The sequence below is a fragment of the Salvelinus namaycush genome, chromosome 5 (genome assembly GCF_016432855.1).
Source record: "Salvelinus namaycush isolate Seneca chromosome 5, SaNama_1.0, whole genome shotgun sequence".
In the NCBI taxonomy this organism is placed as follows: Eukaryota; Metazoa; Chordata; class Actinopteri; order Salmoniformes; family Salmonidae; genus Salvelinus; species Salvelinus namaycush.
The window spans coordinates 8,488,465-8,511,613 of NC_052311.1; the positions used below are offsets into that span (position 1 = coordinate 8,488,465).

Sequence of the window (23,149 nt, forward strand, 5' to 3'; positions counted from 1 at the left end):
TGTGACACAAAGTGCTGAACGAATAGGCCTACCTCATCGCAGCTCGTTTGCTTGCGCTTGCTTATAGTTAGCGCTAAGTGTTAATGATATAAGAATAAACATTATGAATTTACTGAACATAAATGTAAAAATGTTTGTGTATGGTTCAAAAGTAAAAACTCATATTGGCTTTCGTTATTATTGAAGGAGAATGCGGTTATTATTGGCTTACAAATCCACAAGGAGTCAATAGTAACCACATTTGTTTAAGCAAGTCAGCCATATCAGCTATGGTTTTTAGAAAGGTAGTAAATGAGGCTGAATGAACTGTTTAGCTGCCAGACAAGGCTCCGCTGATAGCCAGGTGTAGCAGTGGTAAGGATTCACTCCATGGTGCTGAAAAGAAAGCTCTGCTGTTGGTACAGCTTTATGTAGGCCCTAACAGTTTGCGGGCACCGTTTGTCACTGTTATAGTGCAATTAATGTATTGCTTAGTGTTGTGTTGTGTAGTGGCTTTGCTGGCATTCATTAAAAAACACATGTAAACAGTGCAATTACGCAAAGATTATGTGGTGCATAATTCACCCATAGGTGCATTTGAGTGGAATACGTAGAATGATGTCAAATTCAGAGCTAAGAAAACGTTATACACTAATAAAACACTAGATGAACCAAGGAACCATAGCCATTATGACAGTTTCAATCCAATTCCAAGTATATAAAACAACATAGAAACAGAGCGCCCGCGAGATCCCCCCCCCCCCCCCCCCCCCCCCCAGCGTCGCCTGAGAGGCGTGGGTGCGTTCGGTAGGTAGGGGCTAGAGTTGAAGTCACCGCTCGGTATCATGACAGCCGAGGACAAGCGGGCATCAGCAGCGCGCGAGAGAAAGAGCGGGAGGAGAGAGAAGACAGTGACTGCAGTTGCATGCTCTCTCTCGACGTTGGATGGATGTTGTTGTAAGAGCATCTGCAACTGGGAAAAAAGGAGTGGGGAAGAGGAGGTATACACTAACTCACCGAGGAAAGATCTATGCTTGGATTTCGGCTCTTTTTTCTTCGCCAATGCAAAAGGAAATATGCAGCGAAGCTTCACCCTCCTGTACACCAGTTTTCTGGGGATGTGCTTGGGTTCAAGTTTTCCAAGTAACATCAATATAGGTAGGTGAAAAACACGCGTAAAATGAAGTCTGGCAAAATTATTTTAACTGTTTATTTATTTAGGCTACAAATTTGGTTTCTTGTCATAGGCCTATTTGTATGGACAAATATGCCTTTTCCGAAGCTTTAAAGTTGTATTCAACATTTTTTGCTGATAAAACAGTCCAGATATATTTATCTGTTCTGTGTTTGCGTTTAGTTTGCAGAGAGACGTTTTATAAATAACCGCGGATTCTGTATCTTTCACAGGGGGACTATTCCCAACCGAATCTCACGAATATGAGGTGTTTCGGTTCGCGCTCTCGCACCACCAGGATATCCCCAAACTGGTGCCGCAGGTGGATATGGTCAAGATGGGCAACAGCTTCTCCATGACATATGCCTGTAAGTCTTTCCTTTCCCCCACGGTCTCTGTTATCCTCATCCCACCCATCCTTCCCAGTTATTTCCTAGTTTGCCTCATATGTTATTTATTCATACGATCAATCTGTTGTTGTCCTTCTGCTCAACGAGATCACTGGCCAACGCTTGTCCTGAAATTATTTTCCTACTATTTAAATGTGTCTGTCATTGATAGTTGGAGATATCATATATGCAATTACAGCTGGTTATTCGCTCACTGTAAAGAGGGTCCGAGAATGTGTGCTTTTGTGGATCCATCTGCTTCGCTTTCTCTCTCTTTCTCGTCAGAGGCTTGTGAGCGAGAGAGACCTCAGTGCTATGAACAGATTTTTCTGACAATCTACCCATATCAGTAGTATACATGTAGGCTACAAACATTATAACCAGACGCAACAAAGTGGTTATATTTTTTTTTAAATGTATTACGTTCTGACACCCTTCCCCATACACAAGCCAACATGCGCTTCCTGCGCTTGAAATATTATCTGCCGTTAGCGCAGATCAACCAACCCCCCTTTCCCACCGGCATTCAGGAGAAACCTGTTACCACAAAGCGCTTTTCCTAATTAGCGACGGATTTGTATTCGTTTAGCTTCAGCTGGCACCAGATACTTTCATTAAAGTGTTAAGCGCGCGGCTCAGGTTCGCTTTCTCATTACAGTAACCTAGCCAACAACGCCATACCACTCAAATGGCTCCAACCGCCGTGACTCACTCAAGTTCATAAGGTTGTCTCTGTGCGTTTCAGGAACACGTCTAAATTAGGGTTTTAATTAACGGAACACTGTAGGAGAAATGTTTGCATCGTAGACCTTTCCATTCGTTCACCCTTGGACATCATATTCTTTATGGATGAGGTCACTTACATGGGGGCGAGCGTGTAAGGTGACACTCAGACGCGTAAGGAGGATGTATAGTTTATTGCGAAGCACCGCGGATCAAAGGCTGTCACCGGTCAAGCAGTTAAGACGTTACTCTCTTGTAAGTACATCAACCAACGAATCGATCTGTCACGATCGTCAAAGGGAGAGAGATTGGACCAAGGCGCAGCGCGTGAAAAATACATCTTCTCTTTATTTTAAGAAGAAAAATGAAACAAAACAACAAACAGACGACCGTGAAGCTAACAAAAGACTAAGTGCAAACATGCAACATAGACACAGACAATTACCCACAAAAACCTAGTGCCTATGGCTGCCTTAAATATGGCTCCCAATCAGAGACAATTAATGACATCTGTCTCTGATTGAGAACCCTTCAGGCAACCATAGACACAGCTAGACTACTATACTAAACATAAACCCAACTACTCTAATAAACCCCCTAACCTTACAACCACCCTAGACACTACAAAAACACATACATTCACCATGTCACACCCTGACCTAACTAAAATAATAAATGAAAACAAAGATAACTAAGGCCAGGGTGTGACATAACCCCCCCCTTAAGGTGCGAACTCCGGGCGCACCAGCATAAAGTCTAGGGGAGGGTCTGGGTGGGCGTCTGTCCACGGTGGCGGCTCTGGTACTGGTCGTGGTCCCCACCCCACCATAGTCACTACCCGCTTTCGTAGCCTCCTCCAACTGACCACCCGCCAACTTAACCCCACTGGATTAAGGGGCAGCACCGGACTAAGGGGCAGCACCGGACTAAGGGGCAGCACCGGACTAAGGGGCAGCACCGGACTAAGGGGCAGCACCGGACTAAGGGGCAGCACCGGACTAAGGGGCAGCACCGGACTAAGGGGCAGCACCAGGATAAGGGGCAGCACCAGGATAAGGGACAGCACCAGGATAAGGGGCAGCTCCGGACTGAGGGACGGCAGCTCCGGACTGAGGAACGGATCCTGGCTGGATGACGGCTCTGGCGGATCCTGGCTGGACGGCTCTGGCGGATCCTGGCTGTACGGCTCATGGCTGGCTGACGGATCTGGCTGCTCATGGCTGGCTGACGGATCTGGCTGCTCATGGCTGGCTGACGGATCTGGCTGCTCATGGCTGGCTGACGGATCTGGCTGCTCATGGCTGGCTGACGGATCTGGCTGCTCATCGCTGGCTGACGGATCTGGCTGCTCATGGCTGGCTGACGGCTCTGGCAGATCCTGTCTGGTTGGCGGCTCTGGCAGATCCTGTCTGGTTGGCGGCTCTGGCAGATCCTGTCTGGTTGGCGGCTCTGGCAGATCCTGTCTGGTTGGCGGCTCTGGCAGATCCTGTCTGGTTGGCGGCTCTGGCAGATCCTGTCTGGTTGGCGGCTCTGGCAGATCCTGTCTGGTTGGCGGCTCTGGCAGATCTTGACTGACGAATGGCTCTAGCGGCTCCTGACTGACTAACGGCTCTGACGGCTCGGGACAGACGGGCGGCTCTAATGGCTCGGGGCAGACGGATGGCTCAGACGGCGCTGGGGAGACGGATGGCTCAGATGGCGCTGGGGAGACGGATGGCTCAGATGGCGCTGGGGAGACGGATGGCTCAGATGGCGCTGGGGAGACGGATGGCTCAGATGGCGCTGGGGAGACGGATGGCTCAGATGGCGCTGGGGAGACGGATGGCTCAGATGGCGCTGGGGAGACGGATGGCTCAGATGGCGCTGGGGAGACGGATGGCTCAGATGGCACTGGGCAGACGGATGGCTCTGGCCGGATGAGGCGCACTGTAGGCCTGGTGCGTGGTGCCGGAACTGGAGGCACCGGGCTAAGGACACGCACCTTCAGGCTAGTGCGGGGAGAAGGAACAGGGCATACTGGACCCTGGGGACGCACATTAGGCCTAGTGCGTGGTGCCGGAACTGGTGGTACCGGGCTGGGGACACGCATCTCAGGGCTAGTGCGGGGAGCAGCAACAGGATGCACAGGACTCTGGAGACGCACAGGAGGCTTAGTGCGTGGTGCCGGAATTGGTGGTACCGGGCTGGAGACACGCACCATAGGACGAGTGCGTGGAGGAGGAACAGGGCTCTGGAGACACACTGGAAGCCTGTTACGTGGTGTAGGCACTGGTGAAACTGGACTGGGGCGGGGAGGTGGCGCCGGAAATACCGGACCGTGCAGGCGTACTGGTTCCCTTGAACACCAAGCCTGCCCAACCTTACCTGGTTGAATGCTCCCCGTCGCCCGACCAGTGCGGGGAGGTGGAATAACCCGCACCGGGCTATGTAGGCGAACCGGGGACACCATGCGTAACTGGTGCCATGTATGCCGGCCCGAGGAGACGCACTGGAGACCAGACGCGTTGAGCCGGCATCATGGCACCTGGCTCAATGCCCAATCTAGCCCTACCAGTGCGGGGAGGTGGAATAACCCGCACCGGGCTATGAACACGTACAGGAGACACCGTGCGCTCTACTGCGTAACACGGTGTTCGCCCGTACTCCCGCTCTCCACGGTTAGCCTGTGAAGTGGGCGCAGGTCTCCTACCTGCCCTCGGCCCACTACCTCTAAGCCCCCCCCAAAGAAATTTTTTGGGCTGACTCACAGGCTTCCTACCGCGTCGTCGTGCTGCCTCCATTCGCCGGTATCCCTCCTCGCACTGCGCCAGAGAATCCCAGGCGGGCTCCGGCACTCGCCCTGGGTCGATTGCCCACCTGTCGATCTCCTCCCAAGTTGTGTAGTCCAGATTACGCTCCCATTGCCATTCCTCCTTGCGCTGCTCCTGTTGCCGCTTATCACGCTGCTTGATCCTGGATTGGTGGGTAATTCTGTCACGATCGTCAAAGGGAGAGAGATTGGACCAAGGCGCAGCGCGTGAAAAATACATCTTCTCTTTATTTTAAGAAGAAAAATGAAACAAAACAACAAACAGACGACCGTGAAGCTAACAAAAGACTAAGTGCAAACATGCAACATAGACACAGACAATTACCCACAAAAACCTAGTGCCTATGGCTGCCTTAAATATGGCTCCCAATCAGAGACAATTAATGACATCTGTCTCTGATTGAGAACCCTTCAGGCAACCATAGACACAGCTAGACTACTATACTAAACATAAACCCAACTACTCTAATAAACCCCCTAACCTTACAACCACCCTAGACACTACAAAAACACATACAGTGGGGCAAAAAAGTATTTAGTCAGCCACCAATTGTGCAAGTTCTCCCACTTAAAAAGATGAGAGAGGCCTGTAATTTTCATCATAGGTACACTTCAACTATGACAGACAAAATGAGAGAAAAAAAATCCAGAAAATCACATTGTAGGATTTTTAATGAATTTATTTGCAAATTATGGTGGAAAATAAGTATTTGGTCAATAACAAAGGTTTATCTCAATACTTTGTTATATACCCTTTGTTGGCAATGACAGAGGTCAAACGTTTTCTGTAAGTCTTCACAAGGTTTTCACACACTGTTGCTGGTATTTTGGCCCATTCCTCCATGCAGATCTCCTCTAGAGCAGTGATGTTTTGGGGCTGTTGCTGGGCAACACGGACTTTCAACTCCCTCCAAAGATTTTCTATGGGGTTGAGATCTGGAGACTGGCTAGGCCACTCCAGGACCTTGAAATGCTTCTTACGAAGCCACTCCTTCGTTGCCCGGGCGGTGTGTTTGGGATCATTGTCATGCTGAAAGACCCAGCCATGTTTCATCTTCAATGCCCTTGCTGATGGTAGGCTTTGTTACTTTGGTCCCAGCTCTCTGCAGGTCATTCACTAGGTCCCCCCGTGTGGTTCTGGGATTTTTGCTCACCGTTCTTGTGATCATTTTGACCCCACGGGGTGAGATCTTGCGTGGAGCCCCAGATCGAGGGAGATTATCAGTGGTCTTGTATGTCTTCCATTTCCTAATAATTGCTCCCACAGTTGATTTCTTCAAACCAAGCTGCTTACCTATTGCAGATTCAGTCTTCCCAGCCTGGTGCAGGTCTACAATTTTGTTTCTGGTGTCCTTTGACAGCTCTTTGGTCTTGGCCATAGTGGAGTTTGGAGTGTGACTGTTTGAGGTTGTGGACAGGTGTCTTTTATACTGATAACAAGTTCAAACAGGTGCCATTAATACAGGTAACGAGTGGAGGACAGAGGAGCCTCTTAAAGAAGAAGTTACAGGTCTGTGAGAGCCAGAAATCTTGCTTGTTTGTAGGTGACCAAATACTTATTTTCCACCATAATTTGCAAATAAATTCATTAAAAATCCTACAATGTGATTTTCTGGATTTTTTCCCCTCATTTTGTCTGTCATAGTTGAAGTGTACCTATGATGAAAATTACAGGCCTCTCTCATCTTTTTAAGTGGGAGAACTTGCACAATTGGTGGCTGACTAAATACTTTTTTGCCCCACTGTACATTCACCATGTCACACCCTGACCTAACTAAAATAATAAATGAAAACAAAGATAACTAAGGCCAGGGTGTGACACGATCACGTGTCTGTCCCTTGGATGCCCAAATCAAATCATGTTTAACCTAATCGTTTTAGTATTAGTGTCACAGTCACCTTCCCTTAACAGATGCAGACAATGACGCGATTTTGTAACATGTTTTAAAGATCAAGGTGATCTGGTAGCACAATCTATCCCCAGTCTGCTGAAAGCAAGAAAAAAACATGATACAACGAAAAATAACTTGAGCTTATTTTTGTGTGCCAGCCTTCGCTTTTGGGATTTTAAACAACAAGGTGCCCTTGAGTTTTTAATATTTTTCTTAAGTTGCTAAGTCTAAAGGTAGGCTATATCCCAGGTGCTCCATGTTGGACACCCTTAAAACGGGCATCAGGCCTTTGCAGCTGGGTGTTGAATCCAGATTAAACACAATAGATTCTCCTCCCTGACAACTCTCTCTTTCCACACTAGTCTCCCCAGGACTGCTTGAAGTGCGACATTCAGTTTCACCGGCAGAGTTTTTAGACATTGATAACCGTGTTGTCTCTGTGTTTTGTTCCTATTTGGAGACAAGACTTGAATTTAAAGGCCATTTTTATTCTGTTTCACATACTTGTCATGTTTTTCCTCAGATCTCTGATCTCTGATCTCTGCCTCTTAGAGATACAGTTCCCTTTTGAAAAGAGAAGGAAATCAGAAGAAAACGAAACAGTTGATATATTTTAATTCACATATGATATCTAATACAGTATTACTGTAACATATGATATCTAATGCAGTATTACTGTAACATATGATATCTAATGCAGTATTACTGTAACATATGATATCTAATACAGTATTACTGTAACATATGATATCTAATGCAGTATTACTGTAACATATGATATCTAATGCAATATGACCGTAACATATATCTAATGCAGTATTACTGTAACATATGATATCTAATGCAATATGACTGTAACATATGATATCTAATGCAATATGACTGTAACATATGATATCTAATGCAATATGACTGTAACATATGATATCTAATGCAGTATTACTGTAACATATGATATCTAATGCAATATGACTGTAACATATGATATCTAATGCAATATGACTGTAACATATGATATCTAATGCAATATGACTGTAACATATGATATCTAATGCAATATGACTGTAACATATGATATCTAATGCGATATGACTGTAACATATGATATCTAATGCAATATGACTGTAACATATGATATCTAATGCAATATGACTGTAACATATGATATCTAATGCAATATGACTGTAACATATGATATCTAATGCAATATAACTGTAACATATGATATCTAATGCAATATGACCGTAACATATGATATCTAATGCAATATGACTGTAACATATGATATCTAATGCAATATGACTGTAACATATGATATCTAATGCAATATGACTGTAACATATGATATCTAATGCAATATGACCGTAACATATGATATCTAATGCAATATGACCGTAACATATGATATCTAATGCAATATGACTGTAACATATGATATATAATGCAATATGACTGTAACATATGATATCTAATGCAATATGACTGTAACATATGATATCTAATGCAATATGACTGTAACATATGATATCTAATGCAATATGACTGTAACATATGATATCTAATGCAATATGACTGTAACATATGATATCTAATACAATATGACTGTAACATATGATATCTAATGCAATATGACTGTAACATATGATATCTAATGCAATATGACTGTAACATATGATATCTAATGCAATATGACTGTAACATATGATATCTAATGCAATATGACCGTAACATATATCTAATGCAATATGACTGTAACATATGATATTTAATGCAATATGACTGTAACATATGATATCTAATGCAATATGACTGTAACATATGATATATAATGCAATATGACTGTAACATATGATATCTAATGCAATATGACTGTAACATATGATATCTAATGCAATATAACTGTAACATATGATATATAATGCAATATGACCGTAACATATGATATCTAATGCATTATGACCGTAACATATGATATCTAATGCAATATAACTGTAACATATGATATCTAATGCAATATGACTGTAACATATGCTATCTAATGCAATATGACCGTAGCATCACAGGAGGGATTCCCATTCAAACTACGGAGCCATACATTTGAAATATGGGTGACCTGCTTCCATACACTTATATGGGAAGGATCTTCTAAAGGGACATGGTGTAGACTACCCTACTGTCAGTGTCCATATCCATCTCTCCAGCGATATCTAACAAGGACTACCCCCTCCTCACACTCCAAATAAGAGTTACCTCCTCATATTCATCAACCTCCTCATCTTCGTCACCCCCTCACCCTCCTCTCTCAGACTACGGTCTTAGACACTGCGCTCTAATGAAGCATAAATAATCCCACCATGGCCTTAGTGTTGATGTATCTCTGTGAATGAAGCCAGAAGTGAACATGGTAGGCTACACACACACACACACATGCACGCACGCACACACACACACACACACACACACACACACACACACACACACACACACACACACACACACACACACACACACACACACACACACACACACACACACACACACACACACACACACACACACACACACTTGAAGACAATAGGGTCATCCAGTGTAGTGGACGAAGTAACGGAACATGGATCCATTGATTCCAGGAAGGTAGAAACCCAGCTCTGAAGAGGGGGATGCCTGGGCCTAGAGAGACAGTCAACTCCTCTTCTTCTGCTGCAGTGTGGTGGTGCTGTGTATCGTCCCTCTGGGTAGCTCTGGGAGTAGACGTGTAGGGAAAGAGAGATGGTGTGTGTGGAGTTTAGGATTGAAAACAGAGAAACTGCTATGGATTCTCCTCCATCACAGTTTACACTGTGCTTAGTCCTCCGTCTGTTTGCATGATCATTGCTTAGCGGAGGGCACACACACACACACACACACACACACACACACACACACACACACACACACACACACACACACACACACACACACACACACACACACACACACACACACACACATAGGGCACGAGGGGGAAGAAACAGCATGTTTATCAGGATCATAAATATCAGGACAGGCCTGATGGAAACAGAAAATGTTTCGGTAAACTTCTCAAATGTCGACAAAACAAAATACGGTAAACGAGGTGGGATCTTTTTGTGTCTGTAAAATAAATTATGCGAGAAATGGCGGTGGAAACACTGATAGAATGACCATCATATCGAAGTAAACTTGGAGTCATGCGATGTCGTTAGGAAAGCATGAAGTTTATTAGGTTACAGATTAAATAAATTGTGATGCACTTCACAGGGTGGTGAAAGTGCACAGTGATGAGCTTGAAGCTTCTTTCTGATAAATATCAAGGGTCTTATTCTGGTGACACGATCATCTATGCTTCTTTCTGATAAATATCCAGGGTTGTATTCTGGTGACACGATCATCTATGCTTCTTTCTGATAAATATCCAGGGTTGTATTCTGGTGACATGATCATCTATGCTTCTTTCTGATAAATATCCAGGGTTGTATTCTGGTGACACGATCATCTATGCTTCTTTCTGATAAATATCCAGGGTTGTATTCTGGTGACACGATCATCTATGCTTCTTTCTGATAAATATCGAGGGATGTATTCTGGTGACATGATCATTGATGCTTGACTGCTGTTAGAATTCAAATAATCTCGTTCTTTTGTCAATACTAATCTCATCATGTAGGCTATACGCGCGCTCTAGCCAGCAGCGCGCTGACACAGTACTGCTTCTGCGTGTAGTCGTACCGGAGTGGGCACACTCCCTATATAATACCATTCTGTTGTGTGAAACCCATCAGTAGAGTTGAAAATGCCATGGAAACCCATTTCACTTGTATTTTTTATTCAGTACATGTAAATTTAACCACAAAATGTATTTTTATGTGCACTAGATCATCACACAGTCTTTTATCTGCAGCAAATACATTTTATTGGAAACACATCTGTGGTGGGAAAATGCACATATAGTTTTAAGCAGATTTGAGAATATTCACATGAAAATCTGTCAACAATTGGATGGAAACCTAACTTGTCTGAGTCTTTTAAAGGCCACTTGTATTTCTAAACCATTTTTTGTGCTAAACAACCCTTGAGCTGAGCTGGGTATTGGCAGCCGCTGTGATGACAACACATTCCCAGATTGTGGTGAGTGAGCAGTGATCTCGCTCCTCTCTGCTCCGTTGCTTCTCTCCGTCCCTAACGTGAAGGGACAGATCAGATCCTGTTAGCTGAGACAGGCTATATGATGCATGTCACATCTAAGCCTGCCTATCGGTTAGAGAGTTCATCCAGTAACCGAAAGGTTGCTGGTTCTAATCCCCGAGCTGACTAGGTGAAAAATCTGTCAAAGTGCCCTTGAGCACTTAACCCTAATTGTTCCTGTATGTCGCTCTGGATAAGAGCATCTGCTAAATGACTAACATGTAAATAACACAAACAGTGACTCTGGTTAGAGGTGATGTACATACGGCAGAGAAGACAGTGACACCATTTCTCTCTGTGTGTCTTTGCTTCAAGAGGATGTAGAAAAGGTTAACATTAAAATACATTTTGCAATCTTGACTTTATGATGACCTACTTAGTGTGTGTATGAAAGTTTATCCGTGTCAATATCTGTGTGTGTGTGCGTGTGTGTGTGGAATATGTGTGTGTGTGTGTGTGTATTTGTTCATCTGTCGGTGTGTGTGTGCGTCTGGGTGTGTCTGTGTGTGTGTGCTTGCTTGCATGCATGTGTGTGTGTGTGTGTGTGTGTGTGTGTGTGTGTGTGTGTGTGTGTGTGTGTGTGTGTGTGTGTGTGTGTGTGTGTGTGTGTGTGTGTGTGTGTGTGTGTGTGTGTGTGTGTGTGTGTGTGTGTGTGTGTGTGTGTGAATAAGCCTGGGCAGTTATGGGCTATGACGGTTAAAGGCAGTTAGAGGCAGTAGCTGAATGGCTCCTTGTGCCTGTGGATGAATGGAGCTCCTCCGGATGAGGGAGGTACTCATCAGCGGAGCTGAGGCCTGTATGGGTTGCACCCCAAATGGAACCCTATGCCCTATTTAGTGCATCACTTTAGACCAACGCTCATAGGGCCTAGATAGGGAATAGGTTGCGATATGGGCAGCAGTCTATATGACCACCCACTTCCTCCAGTCCTCCCCCTGCCTCCCCCTACACTCACCCCTCACCATCTGCATCCCCTCTCCTCAACACCTGCTGGGGGAGTAAGAATAGGGCACAAGGGAGTCTAACAGTTGGGTGTTGGGTGAACTAGTAACGGTGAGAGTACACACAGAACAGAATAGATGGTGTAGAAGGAAAATGGCTGACGTTGAGGAAACTATGATGTATTTCTCCTGTTGAGTCATCGACAGTGTGGGTGTGTGCATGCTCTGTGTGTGTATGTTTGTTCGTCTGTGTGTTATATGTGTGTGTGTGTGTGTGTGTGTGTGTGTGTGTGTGTGTGTGTGTGTGTGTGTGTGTGTGTGTGTGTGTGTGTGTGTGTGTGTGTGTGTGTGTGTGTGTGTGTGTGTGTGTGTGTGTGTGTGTGTGTGTGTAGCCTACATGTTCATAGGAAGATCTAGCTTGACTCTCTTTCTACATGTTTCCCTGGTTAAATATAACTGCAGTGGAATGGATACCTTGAGCCAAACAGGGAGTACGAGTCTTCCCCTTGGTTAGCGTTGACATCACCATAATCTGCTATTGACTGGCTTTAGAATAGGGACGGAGTGGAGGCATAAATAGCTGATTTCATGTCAAATCTCCTGCAGCCATTAGGTCATAACTCCAGTGTGGTGTTGAATGAATATGTTGGTGAGGTGTTGCTTTAACGTTGGTTATCTGGTGAAGAGATATTGTAAACAAAATACAATTTAACATTACAATTAAGAATTGCTAGCCATGTATGACAAAATAAACATTCACAATTAAACTACATTAGTAAAATAACAATTCCTTCATAACTGTAATATATATTATGCTAAAAAGAAGCCTCTGTTTTTTTCCGGTTATCCTTCTAAGTGACCACATAGAGATACAAAAATAAATAGTATTAGCAAAATGATTACCACAATTATCTATTCTAGTAATGTTATTTCTATGACTGACCAAACCACCCAGTTCTAGCATCACAACATCTAATTGGAATCCATAGCTAACCAGATTCATGTTGTCACTATAATCTTCTGCAGCATAATTTCTCTTCTCTCTGAGGGCTTTTAAAGGAAGTGTGTGTGTGTGTGTGTGTGTGTGTGTGTGTGTGTGTGTGTGTGTGTGTGTGTGTGTGTGTGTGTGTGTGTGTGTGTGTGTGTGTGTGTGTGTGTGTGTGTGTGTGTGTGTGTGTGTATGTGTGTGTGTGTGTGTGTGTGTGTGTGTGTGTGTGTGTGTGTGTGTGTGTGTGTGTGAGCCCTAAGCCAGGTCTGATCAATGGACTGGGGCCACACAAAGACATCCAGATCAATAAGAGGATAGAAAAGAGCTTCCTCTCCAAATCTCCTGGCCTAGAGGACCAATAGGAATTAGTACTACAGTATTATAGCCTGGTCTAGAGAACCAATAGGAATTAGTACTACAGTATTATAGCCTGGTCTAGAGAACCAATAGGAATTAGTACTACAGTATTATAGCCTGGTCTAGAGGACCAATAGGAATTCGTACTAGATTATTATAGCCTGGTCTAGAGGACCAATAGGAATTAGTACTACAGTATTATAGCCTGGTCTAGAGGACCAACAGGAATTAGTACTAGAGTATTATAGCCTGGTCTAGAGGACCAACAGGAATTAGTACTAGAGTATTATAGCCTGGTCTAGAGGACCAACAGGAAATAGTACTACAGTATTATAGCCTGGTCTAGAGGACCAACAGGAAATAGTACTACAGTATTATAGCCTGGTCTAGAGGACCAATAGGAATTAGTACTACAGTGTTATAGCCTGGTCTAGAGGACCAACAGGAATTAGTACTAGAGTATTATAGCCTGGTCTAGAGGACCAACAGGAATTAGTACTAGAGTATTATAGCCTGGTCTAGAGGACCAACAGGAATTAGTACTACAGTACTATAGCCTGGTCTAGAGAACCAATAGGAATTAGTACTACAGTATTATAGCCTGGTCTAGAGGACCAACAGGAATTAGTACTACAGTACTATAGCCTGGTCTAGAGGACCAACGGGAATTAGTACTACAGTATTATAGCCTGGTCTAGAGAACCAATAGGAATTAGTACTACACTATTATAGCCTGGTCTAGAGGACCAACAGGAATTAGTACTACAGTACTATAGCCTGGTCTAGAGAACCAATAGGAATTAGTACTACAGTATTATAGCCTTGTCTAGAGAACCAATAGGAAGTAGTACTACAGTATTATAGCCTGGTCTAGAGGACCAACAGGAATTAGTACTACACTATTATAGCCTGGTCTAGAGGACCAACAGGAATTAGTACTACAGTACTATAGCCTGGTCTAGAGAACCAATAGGAATTAGTACTACAGTATTATAGCCTTGTCTAGAGAACCAATAGGAAGTAGTACTACAGTATTATAGCCTGGTCTAGAGGACCAACAGGAATTAGTACTACAGTATTATAGCCTGGTCTAGAGGACCAACAGGAATTAGTACTACACTATTATAGCCTGGTCTAGAGAACCAATAGGAATTAGTATTACAGTATTATAGCCTGGTCTAGAGAACCAATAGGAATTAGTACTTCAGTACTATAGCCTGGTCTAGCGGACCAATAGGAATTAGTACTACAGTATTATAGCCTGGTCTAGAGGACCAACAGGAATTAGTACTACATTATTATAGCCTGGCCTGGAGCAGAGGTTCAAGCCTCGCCAGTTCAGGCCTACAAGAACATTGTGAAACGGCTGGGGGCGGTTTGAGAACCTCTGACCTATTGGTCACACTGGAATTATTAGTACTGTACTGCATGAGATGGAATGTTGTAGTGCTGGGATGATGTCACTGGGATGACAGAGCAGAGAAATCTCTCAAGTTGTCACGGCTGTTGAAAGGAGAGGACCAAGGTGCAGCGTGGTGAGCGTACATTTTATTTTATTTAATAAAAATGACTCCGAACAAAACAATAAACACTACAAAAACAAACCGTGAAGCTCAAAGGCTATGTGCCCTAAACAAAGTCAACTTCCCACCAAGACAGGTGGAAAAAAGGGCTACTTAAGTATGGTTCTCAATCAGAGACGACGATAAACAGCTGCCTCTGAAACACAAAGAAAATAGAAAACATAGAAATAAAGAAACTAGAATGCCCACCCTAGTCACACCCTGGCCTAACCAAAATAGAGAATAAAAGCGTCTCTATGGCCAGGGTGTGACAGTACCCCCCAAAGGTGCGGACTCCGGCCGCAAAACCTGACTCTAAAGGGGAGGGTCCGGGTGGGCTTCCTTTACGGCGGCGGCTCTGGTGCGGGACGTAGACCCCCCTCCGCCTCTGGCTCCCCCCACTTTGGTGGCGCCTCTGGTGTGGGGACCCTCGCCGCCGACCCCGGACTGGGCACCCTCGTTGCGGGCCCCGGACTGGGAACCCTCGTTGCGGGCCCCGGACTGGCGGCCCTCGATGACGACTCCGGATTGGAGGCTGTCGCTGGAGGCTCCGGACTGGAGGCCGTCGCTGGAGGCTCCGGACTGGAGAACGTTGCTGGAGGATCCGGACTGGAGACTGTCTCTGGAGGCTCCGGACTGGAGACCGTCGCTGGAGACTCCGGACTGGCCCGTGGAGCAGGCACCGGACTCACCAGGCTGGGGAGACCTACTGGAGGCCTGGTCCGTGGAGGAGGCACAGGATAACCAGGCTGGGGAGACCTACTGGAGGCCTGGTCCTTGGAGGAGGCACAGGATGAACCGGGCTGTGGGGGAGCACTGGAGATCTGATGCGTCGCCTTGGCACCACTCTTCCAGGCTGAATGCGCACTCTAGCCCGGCACATCCAGAGCGCAGGCACAGGTTGAACCGGGCTGTAGGGGAGCACTGGAGCTCTGGTGCTTAGCACTTGCACCACTCCTCTTGGCTGCATGCCCACTTTAGCCTGGCACGTGCGGGGAGCTGGAACAGGCCTCACTGGGTTCTCCTGGCGAACTGGGGAAACCGTGCGTAGAGCCGGTGCAGGACTCACCGGGCTGTGGAGGCACACTGGAGGTCTGGAGCGCCAAGCTGGCACAAGACGTGCAGGGCTGGGGAGGCGCACAGGAGGCTTAGTGCGTGGGGCTGGCACAGTCTTCACCAGACGGCTAGCACGCACCTCAGGACGAGTATGGAGAGCTGACTCAGGTGACATCAAACCGAGGACACGCTCCGTAGGGCGAATGTCGTGCCTCATGCACCAACACAGCAGCTCTCTCATAGCTCTCTCCTCCAATCTCCCCATCAACTCCTTCACTGTCTCTGCTTCACTACCTTCGCTCCCCTCCAAGTTCACCCCGACTGGCTCTGGTTCCATCCTCGGCCCCCCCAATTTTTGGGGGGGGCTGCCTCTCCTGGCCACGCTGCTTGGTCCTTTGTTGGTGGGAAGTTCTGTCACGGCTGTTGAAAGGAGAGGACCAAGGTGCAGCGTACATTTTCTTTTATTTAATAAAAATGACGCCGAACATAACAATAAACACTACAAAAACAAACCGTGAAGCTCAAAGGCTATGTGCCCTAAACAAAGTCAACTTACCACCAAGACAGGTGGGAAAAAGGGCTACCTAAGTATGGTTCTCAATCAGAGATAACGATAAACAGCTGCCTCTGATTGAGAACCACACCCGGCCAAACACAAAGAAAATAGAAAATATAGAAATAAAGAAACTAGAATGCCCACCCTAGTCACACCCTGGCCTAACCAAAATAGAGAATAAAAGCCTCTCTATGGCCAGGGCATGACACAAGTACACTGCGAAATTAGATGTATGTCCAGTTAAGCAAGACGTCAGGAGATGACGTCAAAACCTGCCACTAGGGGCAATGGTGAGCACTATTATCATCAATGCCTTTTATCATTTAGATTTGCTCACCTCCTGTGTCATCTCTCCTCCATCTTCCCTCGCCTCCTTTTGAAAAAAAGTCAAATTTAATCGAGGAGAGTGAATGTGGAGGGAAATGCACTTGCTTGAAATGAGAGGGAAATGAGAGGGTCCTCTGGCAGATATGTTGTTGTCTTAGGTCTCTCTTTATGTAGTGTTTTGGTGTCTCTCTTGTCGTGATGTGTGTTTTGTCATATATATTTTTGTATTTTTAATCCCAGCCCCCGTCCATGCAGGAGGCCTTTTGCCTTTTGGTGGGCCGTCATTGTAAATAAGAATGTGTTCTTAACTGACTTGCTTAGTTAAATAAAGGTTAAAAAATAAAATAAAAAAGACAAATTCTAAACTCTTCCACAGTAGGATGTACATGAGTATCCTCGATGAAAGGTGGCTATCGAGAAGGGGACGACACTCTTCCGCTCGTCTGCTAATGAACTGACACAATCCTTGAACACTTCTCGGTTTCTATGTCACGAAGGAGAGTGAACGGAGGAGAGAGGATGGAGGACAGTCTTGTGCCCAAATGAGAATCTCCCCAAGTAGGCTTGTGTTTTGCATGGGCGTTGTGGAAAGGGGTGGTGGATGGGCGTAAGCTGTAAACTCTGACACTGAGGGTTGCAGGTTCAATCCCAGGGCTAGGCACTCGTTTAGTTTGAACCGTATCCCAATCCTTAAACCTTAACTTAACCATTCGGAATGAATGCCTTAATTTAACCTTAGAAATGTGCCGTTTATGGACAGGGCTTTGTATGTCTGATTCTGCTGTGAGACCGTGAGAGCTTGTTGGACAGAAATGGTGTCGTGTTAGCCCGGGTGCTGGACCCTTGATCACCATATCAAAGCACCACTACAAGGGTTAGATTATAACAACCCCATAGACGTATGGAATATGAATGTTGGTGTATAGTTTACTGTCTTTTGGAAAGGCCGGGAGTCAAAATGGAGTCATGTTGCAGAAATGTACTCCGGTTCAGATACAAAGAGAGGTGATTGGAGAGAGAGCACTATTTCATTGTTTTCCCACATTACGGGTTTCATAAAGTTGGACTTTTGAGATTTGTGTATTATTACTAGGGTTGCATGTTTTGGGGAATATTCAGAGGTGGAAACTTTCCGTGGGATTTAACAGAAATATACAGTATGTGAATTAACGGGAATATAATGCAAATTAATATTAATACCATTTAAATGTAGATGTTTTTTGCATTGGATATATTTACCATATCATATGTAGACAGAAACATGAACATTTTACATTATCATAATTAGACATAATTGCAAATTATTAAATCCTTCCAATATAAAAAAAACAATTTAGTTGCAAATGTAACTTTAATTAAATGAGTTGACTCTTCACATGGGATGATTTCACTGAACAACAAAAGAAAGGGAATATTGAATGATCCCCAATGATCCATCGCATCTCCCAAAAATGTTTTCAACAAACATCTGTAAAATGATAGTCTAGAAACTAAAGCTTTGGTTGTCTTCCTCTCAGGCTTCCATGTTTTCTCCCTGGACCTCCTCAATGTCCACCTCTTGAACATAAGACTCTGAGGCCTCTTCTTCACTGTCACTTTCCAACCTGGTTGAGGATGGCTCGTTGTCAGGCTCAAAAAGCCTCAAATTTGCCGGGATGGCCACCAATTCTTTTCGTGCTTTGGTGTGTGTGTTCCCAAACAAGGACCAGTTGCGCTCTGAGGCGGCTGATGTTGGTGGGATTTGGAGGATGATGGAGGAAACAGGGTAAAGAACCTCAGATCCACAAAGTCCCTTCCACCAGGTGGCTGATGAGATATGTTGGCACGACTGCCATATTGCATCTCCATCCCAAAGCCCTTGATTGGAAGTGTACTTCGCCAGACTGCCAAGAACCTTGCCCTCATCCAGGCCAAGGTGGCGAGACACGGTAGTGATGACACCATAGGCCTTGTTGATCTCTGCACTAGACAGAATGCTCTTGCCAGCGTTCTTGGGGTCCAACACGTACGCTGCGGCGTGTATGGGCTTCAGGCAGAAGTCTTCACGCTTTTTGATGTATTTCAGAACTGCAGTTTCCTCTGCTTGGAGCAACAGTGAAGTGGGCAGGGCAGTACGGATTTCTTCTCTTACATCTGCAAGCAGAGTCTGAACATCAGACAGGATGGCATTGTCTCCCTCAATCCGTGCAATGGCTACTGCTATAGGTTTCAGGAGTTTCAGGCTGCTTACCACTCTCTCCCAAAATACATCATCCAGGAGGATCCTCTTGATGGGGTTCCATATCGGCAGACTGTGATATGGTAATTTCTTGGAGAGTCTCCTTCCCCTCCAGGAGACTGTCAAACATGATGACAACACCACCCCAACGGGTGGGGTGTTCTTATTCTTCTCACTTTGCTTGGTGAGGTAGATTCCTGCTGTAACTTGATGACCCTTCACATACCTAACCATTTCCTTGGCTCTCTTGTAGAGTGTATCCATTTGTTTCAGTGCCATGATGTAATTGAGGAGCAGATTCAATGTGTGAGCAGCACAGCCAATGGGTGTGATGTGAGGGTAGGACTCCTCCACTTTAGACCAAGCAGCCTTCATGTTCGCAGCATTGTTTGTCACCAGTGCAAGTACCTTCTGTGGTCCAAGGTTATTGATGACTGCCTTCAGCTCATCTGCAATGTAGAGACCGGTGTGTCTCTTGTCCATTGTGTCTGTGCTCTTGTAGAATACTGGTTGAGGGGTGGAGATGATGTAGTTAAATATTCCTTGCCCACGAACATTCGACCACCCATCAGAGATGATTGCAATACAGTCTGCTTTCTCTATGATTTGCTTGACCTTCACTTGAACTCTGCATCCAGCAAATGAGTAGATAAAGCATGTCTGGTTGAAGGGGTGTATGCTGGAAAAATAACATTCATAAATCTGTTCCAATACACATTGCTTGTCAGCATCAGAGGTGAACCAGTTGCAAACACAGCTCGAGCAAGATATTCATCAGCATTTCTCTGACTATGCTCCTCCATTGAGTCAAAACAACTTTTGATTCCAGGAGGACCATGAGCTGTTTATTGAAATCAATAAGGTGCCGGATTCATAATTTTCACCTCGAATAGAAGTAGAGGGACTTTTGTCAGAGGTTGCTTGTTGTGAGCGCTGAGGGAACTTTATGCACTTGGCCAGATTCTGCATCTTTGTTGCATTCTTCACATATGATTTGGCACAGTATTTGCAAATGTACACAGCTTTTCCTTCTACGTTAGCTGCAGTGAAATATCTCCACACATCAGATAGTGCCCGTGGCATTTTCCTGTAAAGATTAGATTATTATTTTTTTTTAAACAAACTAATTCAATTCCATGTACAGATACATAGTTAAGCAGTTAGATTAAACAACTCCTTTGTAAGATAAATGTTTTAAAATGAAACATGTATGGAAACAGGTGAATTAACACTCCTCATTTAGCATTCTCAAGCAAGCTAAAACCCACATGGTAGCAAAAACTAACTAGGCGAAATTGTTAAAAAGTTAGAAATGATTTAAACACACTTTGCTTTAGGCTACTATTTACTAGTTATTGTAATCAAAACTTACCAGAAAGCATGTAGTCCTTGGCTCACAGTGTAGTAGTGTGGGCTCAATAGCATTTCATTAGTGTGCAAGATCTTGAGAATCAGCTGTACATGTGATCCATTGACTTGGGGATAGTTTAGTCATAAGCTAACTTTTTTAATGAATTTAAGCAAAATTCCCCAAATTCCCGGGCTTAACTTCTCATGGAAAAATTCCTGAAATTTACCGTAAAGTTTCTGACCCTTTGCAACCCCAATTTTTACCGTGGTATATGGGTATTATCAGTGTGATGGGCCTAGAGAGACTGTCCTCTCCTCTTCTTCTGTTGTAGTGTGGTGGTGATGTGTATCGTCCCTCTGGGTAGCTCTGGGAGTAGACGTGTAGAGAAAGAGAGAGTGTGTGTGGAGTTTAGGATTGAAAACAGAGAAACTGCTGTGGATTCTCCTCCATCACAGTTTACACTCTGCTTAGTCCTCCGTCTGTTTGCATGATCACTACTTAGTGGAGGACACACACACACACACACACACACACACACACACACACACACACACACACACACACACACACACACACACACACACACACACACACACACACACACACACACACACACACAATTACTGGAGACGGCACTTCATCACATGCATTTAATGTATTATTCATTGCAGCTCATCCAAAGCCATCACTCCATGGAGTTAGAGGCATAAATATTTATTAATAACCATGTGGAAGGAATAAGAGGGCGGGAGCTTTTATGTTTAAAAATACTCTTCTCGGGATAGGGGAACAGAGGGGGATTCACAATGGGGAACTGGAAAAAGAGAGAGTGGTTTTGGTTTGTATTCCCTACACACCACCTCCACCACCACCAGCACCACAACCACCCCCACAGGGCTAGAACCGTGCCCAAGAATGGTGTGTCTCAACTGGGCTGTGGGATTGAGGTGAGAGGGGCTGAGGCTGGAGCTTAATGGCTCGATTCAATCCGTAGTGCAGATGATCAACGTTATAGCGTGATTGACATTCACGGAGACTGCACTCACGGTAAATCCTGCATATGTAGCCGATGTGAGTAAGACCTTTAAACAGGTTAATATTCACAAATCTGCAGGGCCAGACGGATTACCAGGCTGTGTACTCAGAGCATGTGCTGACCAGCTGGCAAGTGTCTTCACTGACATTTTCAACATCTCCCTGTCCGAGTCTGTAATACCAACATGTTTCAAGCAGACCACCATAGCCCCTGTGCCCAAGAACACTTAGGTAACCTGCCTAAATGACTACTGACCCATGGCACTTGTAGCCATGAAATGCTTTGAAAGGCTAGTCATGGCTCACATCAACACCATCATCCCAGACACCCTGGTCCCACTCCAATTTGCATACCGCCCCAAAGATCCACAGATGACACAATCGCTATTGCACTCCACACTGCCATCTCCTACCTGGACAAGAGGAATACCTATGCGAGAATGCTGGTCATTGGCTACAGCTCAGCGTTCAACACCATAGTGCCCTCCAAGCTCATCACTAAGCTAAGGATCCTGGGACTGAACACCTCCCTTTGCAACTGGATCCTGGACTTCCTGACAGGCTGCCCCCACATGGTGAGGGTAGGCAACAACACATCCACCATGCTGACCCTCAACATGGGGACCCCTCAGGGGTGCGTGCTTAGTCCCCTCCTGTACTCCCTGTTCACCCACAATTGCGTGGTCACCCACAATTGCACGACTCCAACACCGTCATTAAGTTTGCTGACGACACGAAGGTGTTAGGCCTGATCACCGATGACGATGAGAAGGGCTATAGGAAGGAGGTCAGAGACCTGGCATTATGGTGCCAAGACAACAACCTCTCCCTCAACGTCAGCAAGACACAGGAGCCGATCGTGGAACACAGGAAACGGAGGGCCGAGCACACCCCCATTCACATCGGCAGCGCTGTATTGGAGTGGGTCGAAAGCTTCAAGTTCAACACACCAACTCAGTCATGAAGAGGGCACGACAACGCCTCTTACCCCCAAGCCATCACACCATGTTAAATAGCTAGTTAAATAGTTAACCAAATACAGTGCATTCAGAAAGTAGACCCCTTGACTTTTTCTACATTTTGTTACGTTACAGCCCTATGCAGCGGTCTAATGCCCTGTATCTCAGTGCTAGAGGTGTCACTACAGACACCCTGGTTCAAATCCAGGCTGTATCACAACTGGCTGGGATTGGGAGTCCCATATGGTGGCACACCATTGGCCCAGTGTCGTCTGGGTTTGGCCGGTGTAGGCCGTCATTGTAAATAGGAATTTGTTCTTAACTGACTTGCCTAGTTAAATAAAGATTCAATTTAAAAAATCTTGGTCACCTCCCTGATCAAGGCCCTTCTCCCCCAATTGCTCAGTTTGGCCGGGCAGCCAGCTTTAGGAATGTCAAGCCCTTCTCCCCCGATTGCTCAGTTTGGCCGGGCAGCCAGCTCTAGGAATGTCAAGCCCTTCTCCCCCGATTGCTCAGTTTGGCCGGGCGGCCAGCTCTAGGAAGGGTGGTTTCAAACTTCTTCCATTTAAGAATGATGGAGGCCACTGTGTTCTTGGGGACCTTCAATGCTGCAGAATATTTGTGGTACCC

General features: G+C 45.3%; 1 protein-coding gene across 1 annotated transcript in view; it reads left to right on the plus strand.

Annotated features, from left to right (window-relative positions):
* The first annotated feature begins 1,055 nt into the window (after positions 1-1,055).
* Positions 1,056-23,149, plus strand: part of gria1a (glutamate receptor, ionotropic, AMPA 1a) — a 141,292-nt gene continuing 119,198 nt past the window's right edge. Inside the window, 2 exon segments of the mRNA XM_038992898.1 lie at positions 1,056-1,137; positions 1,387-1,521. Of these exon segments, the coding sequence (XP_038848826.1) occupies positions 1,056-1,137; positions 1,387-1,521 (217 nt within the window).